Here is a 12041-nt window from a genome sequence, read left to right as displayed (position 1 = left end):
AAACGTTTCTTGTAAACATTGAAATTTGTCTTACCACAAAAGTTTTTTAAAAAATCAATGTTACATAAAACTCAGGGGACTATGATTTATTGCCACAAAATCACCTTTTAACTTCCTCTATTTCGACTAAAAATTAATTAGAAAATTTTTTAAAATGAACATCTTTTGCCACGTGACATATGTAGATAAAAAGATAATTAAAAAGTAAAAATAATTAAAAAATATGTTTGTGATGTCAAAATATCTTTCTTTCAGGTAACTCTAAATCCAAACGCATGTCCATTTGTTTGTCCAACTTATGAATTGATTTTTGCCAACTACACAGTAGATAGTAAGTGCCAAACTGAAAAATTAGCAAGGCACTTTTCACTAAATAAATAATACTAATGTAAAATACTACTAAAACATGAGATTTTCTCAACTGAAATTTTGTCTATGCTTTTGAACAGGTCACAAGTGTCACCTTTCAGTGTCTCAGCACCCAATAAAAACACCCCCTCTTGTCTCCCTTCTCATTAGCCTTGTCACTCTTCTCTTTCTCTTCACTTCCATAGAGATTGAGACTCCTCTGTTTTCACTCCTTTTCAGTCTCTCTTCATATCATCTCCTCTCTCTCACATTTGCTTCCTCAGTACGACTCTTTTACACACACAACACACACTGAACACCCCAAGAAACACCGGGAACAATTTCACTTATACAGACAAACTGATCACAGAAAAGCTCTTTATATATATATAAAAAAAAAAGGACAAAAGAATGGTGAATTTTCATCTGGGATTTTTTGCATTAACCACCTTCATTGTTCTGGTTTGTGGTGCTTCGAAAAACCTTCCGATTCTTTCATTTGATGAAGGGTACTCTCAGCTTTTTGGTGATGATAATCTTATGGTCGTTAAAGATGGAAAATCAGTTCATCTTACTTTAGATGAAAGAACAGGTCAATTTTTCTTAATTGTTTTATTGGATTTCTAAGAAATGGTTCTTCGGCTTTCCTTTGACCTTTTTTCCCCCTTTGTTGCACTGGTTTGTTGTGATTACAGGTTCTGGATTTGTGTCACAAGACATTTATTCACAGGGATTCTTCAGTGCTTCTATTAAGCTTCCAGCAGATTACACGGCTGGCGTTGTTGTAGCATTTTATGTAAGTTTTTCCTTGATCAAGCTGAAGAATCCCACATAACCTTGTGATCAAGGGTACAACTTTAGATACTCACCCTCTTAGACTCTCTTCATGGTTCATCCTTCTCATTCTTATAAAGAAAATAAAATAAAAAGAAGCCCAGATTGGATTTTCTTGATCATATTTTCTCCATGGAGTTTCTTGATTTTCATAATTTTACTGAAAATTTTTTAATTTTTGGGATTATAAATTATATGCAAGTTTTTTTTTTAAAGAGGCAAGGTCTTTTTCTACTTTTCCTTTTTAATGCTAGAATTGTGTTAATTTTGGTGGTTGACAGATGTCAAATGGTGAAATGTTTCAAAAGAACCATGATGAGCTGGATTTTGAGTTCTTGGGGAACATAAGGGGTAAAGACTGGAGGATGCAGACCAATATTTATGGAAATGGTAGCACAAACGCTGGCAGAGAAGAAAGATATGGGCTTTGGTTTGATCCTTCGGAAGATTTCCATCAGTACAGTATCCTCTGGACTGAGAGTCAGATTATGTAAGAATCCCAAAATCTAAGATTCTTGTATTATTTGTTTCCGTCTTGTCCTCTGAATTTTGCTATTTTTGGTTGCATACTTGGCTCTGTAACAGCTTTTACTTGACTGATTCTTTGATGGAGGCGTTCTATGTGCACTGATGTTCTAATTTTACTGTTTTTGGGGTTTCTGCTGTGATGTCTCAATCTATATTTATAGCCTTTCCTTTCTTGGAAATGCTATGGGGATCCTTTCCATGTTTATTTCCTGTTCTGAAGATGTTATGGTATGTCTTAATTTGACCATATTTCTTATTTTCGTTACCAAGAATAGTAAATGAGAAGTAATGATCCTCCTGTAAAGGAATTTTATGCTCTCTGTTATCAATTCTTAATTGTATGCAGTTAATGAGTCAGCAACCTGATCAAAGTGAGAATGACAATTATGTAACCATAAGTTTCCCATCTGTACTTGAATATTGTTGATCTGCATTTGGGATCCTATATTGTGGAGTTTTTATTATTCTTACCAATATTAAATTTTCACTTGATGACTACACTATGTCATGAACAGTCCAATTTCACTATTATGGCTGTTTTGTGAACAAAATTTTTTCTCTTTTTTGTTTGAGGATACTAGCAGTTATTTCTTGCATTTTTGGAATACTATCCTGATTTTCCATTGTTTTTACATATTTGCACGCCCTGTACGATGCAATGCAATTTGCAGATTTCAAGGTTTTCTTCCCTTTTCCTAGTAGTTTCATGTTTTACTTGCTTATTTAAGAGCTTTTTTGACATTGAGGTGAACAGAAGTGGTATTATATGGCCAATATAGCTTGTCTTCTAGAAAAAATTCAAATAAAATCAGAAACATCCCCAGATACATTACAGAGAAGTTTTTACTGTGCACCAGGCAGTTAAAAATTTTTTTTTTTTTTTAACTCTTGCCCCACATCAAAGATGAGCCTAGAAGCAATGAGACCACGCTTGTTGGATTTGTTCTGGCTAATGTACATTTATGGTGTCTTTTCATCAAGACTTTGATCCCGTTTTGTTTGTCTCATTTTCTTTTATTGCAGCTTTTATGTTGATAATGTCCCCATAAGAGAGTTCAAAAGGACAGCAACAATGGGTGGGGACTTCCCTTCGAAGCCTATGTCATTGTATGCAACAATATGGGATGGTTCTGATTGGGCTACAAATGGAGGAAAATTCAGAATCAATTACAAATATGCCCCATACATTGCAAAATTCTCCGACCTCGTGCTCCATGGCTGTGCAGTTGATCCTACTGAGCAGGCAACAAAGTGTGACATTGCTCCAAAACATGATTCAATCCCTACTGGTATCACACCTGAACAAAGAATTAGAATGCAGAACTTCAGGAAGAAGCATATGCAATACTCATACTGCTACGACCGTGCTCGATACACGGTCCCTCCAGCTGAATGTGTCCTAGATGCTATGGAAGCTGAAGGCCTCCGTGCATTCGACCCTGTTACTTTCGGAGGAGCTCACCGTCACCGGGGCAAGCGACACCACCGGAGCAGATCATCATCAAGTCAGGGAGAGGCATCCTCTACATAAGAATTAATGCCTTGTGGATGTTGTTATATCCTATATTTGTACTGTCACACCTTCCTTTCTGAGTCTTGATTAATGTTCTTTCCCTGTGCATACCACCCCCAAAAACCAAAAAAAAAAAAAGAAAAAAAAGATGAGAAGATAAAAAGAGAAGTCCACAGATTGTTTTACAGAGGGTGATAAGATTTTTATACTAGCCATTGATCATCAAGGGGGTATGTATATATTTCATACCTTGAGGTTCCCAGCCATGACCTTGTTGATGTATTATTGTCTTCAGCTATGTATTATAATTCCCATTGTCATATATGTTCCAATAAACATATTTAATAGATGGAGTTATTATTGTATAGAAACTTGTGGTGGGGTTAATGCCTTCCAATTTTTAAAGGGGTATTGTTTATGGGGGAAAAAAATGATATCCATCCATGAAAGTACAGTAGAATGTTTGTATTATAAGCATGGTTCTGTGTATGATAATCCAAACTATAAAGGCCATTTGGTCTGTTTAGCCATTGAATTCTAGACTTTGTCGTATGCTCTGAGGACAATTTTTTCTGATGTGGTAAATATTGGAATCCGATGAATCAGGGATTGTGACAGCTGAAGCTGCGGAGAGAAATGGTAAGTGCCTTGGGAAAAGTTTCACAAAGGGTTAACTGAACTTTTGGAAATTTCACTGCAGTCCTTCAACTTCAAAATGCTGCAACTTGGTCCTTACAGTATGAAAATTCTTGCACTCAGGTACAGGTGCATGCAGTCGCATCTATTATTGCCCCTTGATTTTAGATACTTTCCTAATTATAATTTTACTTTTTGGGTTTTTCCAACATGTATCTATTGGACATTCATTAAAATATATTTCAGATGCTAAATAAATTTTTAAAAATAAAAAATTAATTAAGAAAAGCATATAAATGCAAGAAAATTAATTAGAAAAAGTATATAAATAAAAGAAAAGATAAATAATTGTTAGCGTGTATATACATGATAAATTGGATGGAATATAGGTGTGTTAACTATTGCTTATTGGACATCTGTTAATTAAAAAATATTTAATAAAAAACACTTATGTGAGTCTCGGTTTTACTCTATTTTTCTGGTATTGCATTGCAAATTTGTAAAAACACAACTAGCTCTATCACAAAAGTCAGTCATGCATTAACAGGGAAATGGGGCAGGATTCCTGAAGGTTCACGGCCACGATGTGGCCTCAGAAATTTGTGCGGTTCAGATTACAGCACGTAACTCGATTTTCACGCCATGTGTGGGACCCACAAAAATTTGTTCTAAAATTACTCCGTGTGTAAAGAAAGTTACACGACGTGCAAAAAATGTTACGCGCTGTTGGAAAATGCACAAACCGCCACAAACGGTTGCATGTGCCCCTTGTCCGCATTAACAGATCTTTAAAACAATTGCCACAACATAAAAAAAAAAAGAAAAAAGAAAAAACAGTCCTAACAATATTACATAAGGCGTTTTAGCCCTGTAGAAAAGTATACAGCAGCAATTCTATATCCACACACTGTTAAGGGTAGGAGAGCCCAGTGAGGTTTTTCAAATTCTATTCCAAAAAGAAAACAAGCCAATAAATTGCAATATCTAGTCTTGAGAATTTTATGAATTCCCTGAACATGATGCTTTGACAAGATAAATTATAACTATTCAGTCCTCAGATTCCGCTTCCTTTCTCTCAATCATCTTGATGAAATTACGAACTATTGTTTTGCCTTCATCTGTTATGATGCTCTCTGGGTGGAACTGCACTCCCTGCATTGTGAAGTAAGCAAAACATCAGGTTGAACAGTAAAACAAGATAAAAATCTTATAAGAGATGCAAATCTGATGAAAGATTAAAAGAGAAGCTTATCCTCTAGATTCAGAGTCTTGACAGACAACCTAAACTTCTGTTCTTTCAAGCAAAACGAACCTATTAAAAGAACCTCTACAGGAATGAACTCCTACACATCTCTGACTACTATAACCAAGAAAGTTAACTAGCAAACAAACTCAGAAAATACGAAAAAGTTGTCCATCCTGAGGCCTAGTCTCGCCTAGTCGATTACCTTTATTTAATGGATCATACCTTTAACAGCAATTTTTAGCATCATGCCTTTAACAACCCTGGTGAGATGCATTATGCACGGGAGACATCTAACAGGAACCTAACATTATGGAAGGTAGTCAACTCTGCAGAATGTTCATCTTCTAAAGTTGAAATGCTTTTTTTACCACTTTATACACTAATGTAATTATATACCCAGAAGTTCACTTTTGCCTTCTCAGACAAAAGCAAAACGTGAAGTTGATCATGTTAAATCCCAATATAGCATAATTTTCACTTTAGCCCTTAACATTTACTTTCTTTCACTTATCACCTTTGATTGTTAGTCAATAACAACAATGCCAATATTATAAAATCAAAGCAAATAATCATCCAACGGATTTTATCTTCTTTACGACTCACATTCCTTTGACTTTTTTTTTTTTTTGGTTCTCAAAAGACAAGTACTTTCCGAAAAAGAAGCAAATTTTTAAGTAGTTTAACTTGCTCAAATGGCCTTCAGAAACACTAGCGCATCCTTGAAACGGCACCATTCATGGGTTGTTTTGGTGAGAGTACCTTGAAAATCTTGTTCATCATTGACAGAATAGAATTCAGGGTTGACAGCAAACTGAATCATCTGATTACTGAAAATCTCCTAAAAGTTCCAAGATGACAAACATGACACTATCTTTTTGAGGATTAAATGAATACAACTGCAACTCTTTCATTATTCATTGCCTCAGGACACATAATGTAGGATTTGACTTTAAAATATTGTTCACGGCCTGAGTAAGCAGTATCCTTCCCCATTTTCCTTTTCCCCCCTGATCTACCTAGCTATTTCTCTCAATTTACCCAACACAGAATGCATGCACACGTACAAAACCAGAAGAATACGAGAACAGAAAAAAAAAACTCGTAAAATCTTACAAGTACCCAAGATAACTAAAAGACCAAACCTACGTGTGTGAAAGACAAAAATACATGCACGCATGCATCATACATACATACATATATGTGTGTGTGTGTGTGTGTATCAGAATCTGTCATATGGGGAGAATCAGATGTCCTGAAGGCATTTACCACAAAGCCACAGTGCAGGAAGAGGAGAAGAAGGATGATGGCAGTGCAGGAAAGAAAGACGTTACAGAAGATCTGTAGCAATGTTTTCCCCCCGGGGGGGGAGGAGAGAGAGAGAGAGAAAGGGACAGGAAGAGATTTGCATTTGAAGAATTAAAAATATAAAAAAGAAAATTGAAGAGAAGAAAAATAAGGAATTGCTAAAGGTCAAGGATTTTTATGAAATCAGACATTTGCAATCAGATCAAATATGTCTTTTGGGGTTCTTTGAAAGTACATCACTTAGCAAAATGAAAAGATCAAATACAGCTAGTGAGCTCTATTATCTAAAAGAAAATAATTTGCCAGGTAGCCAGGAGCCAGCTTCTTGAACAAAGTTGTTAAAAAGATCAATTACAATGAAGGCTTTCCTCTCAACTTCTATAAGTGGTGGCTGCATCAATATGTTCGATAAATTCGAAACGTTAGAGCCAGTTCTGATTCTTACTTCCCATTCCTCAGAGAGGTAGGGTAGCCAAGTTTTGGAAATTCACTTGCCTTTTATTACTAGGATCTTCTACTATTCTCCTCTAAAATCAATATATAATTAAACTATCCAGCATCAGATTTAAAATCAGTTTCCAACAAAAAGAAATAATGGAATTACTGAACTTGTATTGCTCTAATACCCCGTGGCCACAGCAAACTGGTAAACAAACTTCTATAGATATTCAACTAAGTTACTTAGCTGAGAAGTACGTTGGAGATCTTATATTTATAGTCCCATCAACTTGAAGTTTCCAAATTCAACCTCTTACTAATTTTACTTATTTAATATAGTCCATTATGGTTCCTAATTTTTAAAATTCAAACATGCACAGATTAAACCTGCTGAATTTGATGGACCATTTGTGGGAGTTGGGTCGAAAGAATGCCTCTCCACATGCATGCATGATGCATCTTTTTCCCAATGTGTGAATGTTTCATGCATGAGATGTGTTCTTGGAACATGTTTAGGAAGGCCGGGAAGTAAACTCCTTACCTGGAGATGCTTATATATTTTGTGACGAGCAGCCATAATGAGCCCATCTTCCGTCCAAGCAGTTATCTCAAGTTTGTCACTAGGAAAACTTACCTTTTCAATCACAAGGCTGTGGTATCTACCAGCAGTAAAAGGGCTGCAACATAAACAAAAATCCAGGTATCAGCATATACAGGGATCCAGGATGGTGCCAAAACAAAACATAGTCATATACAAAGATCACACATTAAGTAATTACGCTCTTCATCTTTGACTTAAATTAAGCCTAGACCAAATCCCTTTTAGACGACGGCCTGAGAAACTATTATCATCTCACACAGCAAGCTTGCTAAGGTAGCCAACTTCATGCAATTTACATTACTCCTGTTTGACTCTCTAATGCCATGCATGCTAAGATTTAAAGAAGATTCCCAGTGTTTGACTCTTAAACAAGACAATTTGGACCAAGAAAGATTGTAGGTTCCCTTCAAGATTTTGCTTCTATCCAACAAATTGTCGTTTTGTGTCTCTGAGCACAAGAATGTTAAATGAGCAGCTTGAAGTCAATGAAAACATGTATACCAAGTTGCAAGGTCAAACTGCAAAAAGATAACCATGCAGCTGCTAAATAACACACCCATCAACGAGTCATCAGTTTCTATTGTTCCAGTTTAGTCCATAGTATGAATTAGGCCAACAATAATAATTGACTATCCTCTGCATATAAAGCTTGCAACATGCTTCGCTATATTATTTCTCAGACTGGCAAGTGTACCTGGTGCAAGGCATCTATATGGGGCTTCACTAGTCTATATTTTGGTATCAGAAAAAGCTTTCTGCAAGGAGCATTCCTAGTTGTTCATTAAAAGGTGGGCCTAGAGTCATAACGTGAATCTTAAGGGCAAAGACCAGGAAATTGAATCAAGCTCTTATGCGTCACATCAATAGTATTGGAAAAACTGATAATTCCAGATATTCAGGATTAAATGCTTTAACAATTGCATATTAACATGACAGGGACCATTATTGACAATAAACAAGCTCCAAACATGCAGAAATTGGTTCAAGAGCACTTAAGTGCATGTCATAAACAAAACAACTCACTTGGATAAGCCGGCTAACAAACCCTCTTTTTCACCCTCATTATAGTACACAAGAGAACTCTTTCCATGCATCACACCAAAAGGTGAGCGCACAATTTTCCCTGCTCATAAAACAAATTTTACCAGAGAATCCAAAGCAACAGAGTAAGCTGAAAAATGAATACGAACAGCAAAATAGGCCCCTCAAAATCCAATGTAGGCTTAAATAACAAATAAGAATTTACATGGCTACATTTTTTGTGCAAGATACATAACATTGTTGAGTCAGATCCAAGTCCATTATAGTGGCCTCCATCCAATTCTTTCAGGTAGTACTGGTCCTTAATCCTTACTTTAATGTTAATGGGCCATGGAAAAGCTTTCAACATGAGAAGAAACTCACGAAATCCATGATGCTTGGCTTTGTCAGTGATTATATTACTTGTAAGAATAGCCTTGCATGTTGAATCTCAGAAACCTTACAGGTTGTGTGTATTCTGACAAGTTCAATCTCACATGGATGACCCTAGGTGCTGATTTATTTGGTAAAGAGAGTCTAATAAACTTGGATGAGTCCTGGCAAAGGCTTACAATCTGATTGGCCAGATCAAGAATGTACCAAATTCGTCAGGGGTTGCAAGCATCAAATTCACAATGCATGTACCACTATTATGACTTTGACTATACCATCTTTGACAGGTAATCATGTAAGGATTTTGGAGAATTCTATCAATGGAATTCTATCATAACAATGGAATTCTATCATATGACTGCAATAATTGTTTGGAGAATTCAAACAATGGATCCAAATATTTCATCTTGTTCAGTTGGACATGGATGGAACTAAGAAGAAAAAAAGTTACTGCTCCATCTCAATTTGTTTAGTACGTGATCAAAACCCTGCATTTTCTTAGCAGAAATTCTTCTGAACCAATGGTAAACCATTCAAACACATTCTCTAGCAGTTTATTATAGGAAATGAAAGATACCTCCAAAAGCCTCCCCAATACACTGCAGCCCCATACACACGCCAAATAATGGTACACTTGGTCCCAGTTCCAATACCGTTTGCAATGATATTCCTGAATCTTGAGGTTCTCCTTTTATTGCAAAAAAAATTAACAATAATTATGATAGATGAGTTTCACTAGAGAGAAAAAAAAAAGATTCCAACAAAAATTAAAAAAAAATGAATAAAAGTTAGTCTCACCAGGCCCTGGAGATATCAAAATCCCCCTTGGATTTTTCCTATAAAAATCATGAACAAAATAAAAAGAATTACTTGGCCTTTTCAAAACAATTGATGGCACGTGCAGAATTTTTGCAAACAATGACCTCATCAAGAATACCCTTTCTGCATGAAATCACGCAACTACAGAGGGCGAGGTTGAATGTAAACATGCATGAAATGAGGGACTATTTGATCATTACACAAAAACTTACTGCAGTCCAAGGTTCATTACATTGCAAAACAAAATAAAAAACCAGGAAATCAATACCGTCAAGTCAGACCTCATTCACCTGAAAAGGGCAAACGCCAATAGCAAAAGTACAACCACTCAGTTGTACCTTCTGCTTTTTCACTTAAACCTGACATACAAGATTTTCTCCCAAAGAAACAAGATAAAGCTTACTTCTTTAAGTCCTCCACCGTCAGCTCATCATTCCGGTAAACCTCCATGTTACACCCAAGCTCTCCCAAGTACTTCAAAACAGAAACCCAGGAAAAAAAATTAGCAAATTGAGAAAATAAATCACGAAAAAGAAAACCCAAAAATGCTAAAAAAATGGCCAGACCTGGCAAAGATTGTAAGTGAAGCTATCATAATTATCAATTACAATAATGGGATTTGCAGTAGTCTTTTTCGGAGCATCATTGTTGACGACATGGGCCACGCTGGATTTTTGCGAACACCACACTGTCCTAATCGATAGGGAAGTTCTGTTATCAACTGGGGTTTTGAATTGGATGAAAGATTGGCTTCCTTTAAATGGGCTGGTTTGGGAGCTGAGAAAAGAGGAAGGAGATAGAAACCCAGATTGTTTAATGGAGGAGGGATTTGCTGCAACGGAAGCCATTGACTGAAATGGCCGTTTTTCTCTAAGCTTTTGATAGAAGGGTGCGGCGGAGGTGGCGACGGCGGTGACGGTGACGGTCTGGTCGGCAGCGGCGGCGGCGGCGGTGGAGGAGTGAGGAGCGACAGAGCCAGCTGAAATATGAAGACATAGTTCTGGTTTTTATAACGACGAGAGAAGGTACAATGGTTTTTGGAAGAGAACGATGTCATTTTCATGAAGGATTTTCATGAATCACGGGTTAAACGCGTTTTAAAAGTTCAATGCATGTTGAGCTTAAAAAATACACACAAAAAAGAAAAAAGAATTCAATGCATAATGACGTGAAAGCTTTTTCTTTCTTTTTTTGGCTTTTTAATTTTTTAGGTGTAAGTAGAACGAAAGTTCAGTTATTTGTTGGTCATCCGTTTAATTAAGGCCTCGTTTGGAAAGCAATTTTCCAACAGAAAATGGTTACATTTTTCGTGAACACATTTTCTAATCACCTTTTTACCTCACATATATCAAATTCGTTAGATTACATTTTTCGACAAAAACTCTAGAAAATTGCAATCCAAACAAAATCTAAATTACCATCAAATTTATGTGAACTGGTAAAAATAATTTATTTTGAATAAATTTGTACCATCGGTTTTTAGACACTTGTCAAAAGTAAGACCTGGTTTGGATTACGAGTTTTTGCAAAAAAATTATATATATATATTTAATTACTTTTATAAGTCACAAACATCACGTCACTATAATGTATTTTGTTTATAAAAATTTTTAATGTTAGTAGTTACTTGTACAGAAAAACTTGAAAGATCTTAATTGAGTTAATCTTTTATAATGTTAGTATGTATTTGTAAGGAAAGAGTTTAAAAAAAAACCTTAATTGAGTTGAGAGCATTCTTCCCAAAAGATTCATTTGACTATTTAAGAGCTAAGGATACATTAAGGGATTAAATGTACAAACAAATTGCTGAGTAGGAAATGTAACATATAGAAATCTGTAAAAAACTATCTTGTGCTGTAAGAGTTTTTTTCAAAACTTTACCGTAGCAAAAAAAAAATCTGCTGTTTGATACAATATTCACAGTAGTTTTTCATATTGCCAAAATAATTGATGACAGTTGTACCCATGTTGCACAAATGATTAGGTACACATAGAAGTGGCAAGGAATTTGATACACATTTTAGATTCAAAAGGCTTAAATACCAACATAACAAATATTTGACCAATACACAAAAGTTATATGATACAAAAAAAAAAAACTGGTCTAAGATAAGTGGGAATCAACTATTAAGCATGAAAATTGGTACAGGCCCATATAAACTACTCATTTCGGCTACATATTATCAACTATTGCATTTCAAAATTTCTTCCAATCACCAATGTTTTTAACCCCGAACCAGAGAGTGAACTGGAGAACCTTCCGGTTCACAGTTCGACCGGTTCAAAGGTTTAATAATTTTTTATTCATTTTAGTATTAAAATTTTTGAATAAAACTAAAATATTTATTTTAGAAAATAAA

At 35.5% G+C, this 12041-nt stretch overlaps 2 protein-coding genes across 2 annotated transcripts; one reads left to right on the top strand and one right to left on the bottom strand.

Moving 5' to 3' along the window:
* The first annotated feature begins 614 nt into the window (after positions 1 to 614).
* LOC113719376 (probable xyloglucan endotransglucosylase/hydrolase protein 28) lies at positions 615 to 3594 on the top strand. The gene is made up of 4 exons (XM_027244588.2): positions 615 to 940; positions 1044 to 1144; positions 1464 to 1672; positions 2734 to 3594. The coding sequence occupies exons 1-4, from the start codon at positions 760 to 762 to the stop codon at positions 3239 to 3241; spliced, it is 999 nt and encodes a 332-aa protein (XP_027100389.1). The 5' UTR covers positions 615 to 759; the 3' UTR covers positions 3242 to 3594.
* Positions 3595 to 4683: 1089 nt separating this feature from the next.
* Positions 4684 to 10729, bottom strand: LOC113717915 (anthranilate synthase beta subunit 2, chloroplastic-like). The gene is made up of 7 exons (XM_027242760.2): positions 10248 to 10729; positions 10085 to 10155; positions 9661 to 9698; positions 9440 to 9550; positions 8473 to 8572; positions 7390 to 7525; positions 4684 to 5011 (listed from the first exon to the last, which is right to left on the bottom strand). Exons 1-7 carry the CDS (start codon positions 10527 to 10529, stop codon positions 4907 to 4909), a joined length of 843 nt encoding a protein of 280 aa, XP_027098561.1. The 5' UTR covers positions 10530 to 10729; the 3' UTR covers positions 4684 to 4906.
* Between the last annotated feature and the right edge of the window lie 1312 nt (positions 10730 to 12041).

This window comes from Coffea arabica, chromosome 11e, assembly GCF_036785885.1.
Source record: "Coffea arabica cultivar ET-39 chromosome 11e, Coffea Arabica ET-39 HiFi, whole genome shotgun sequence".
NCBI classification, from domain to species: Eukaryota; Viridiplantae; Streptophyta; class Magnoliopsida; order Gentianales; family Rubiaceae; genus Coffea; species Coffea arabica.
This window is presented reverse-complemented; position numbering and strand designations above follow the sequence as displayed.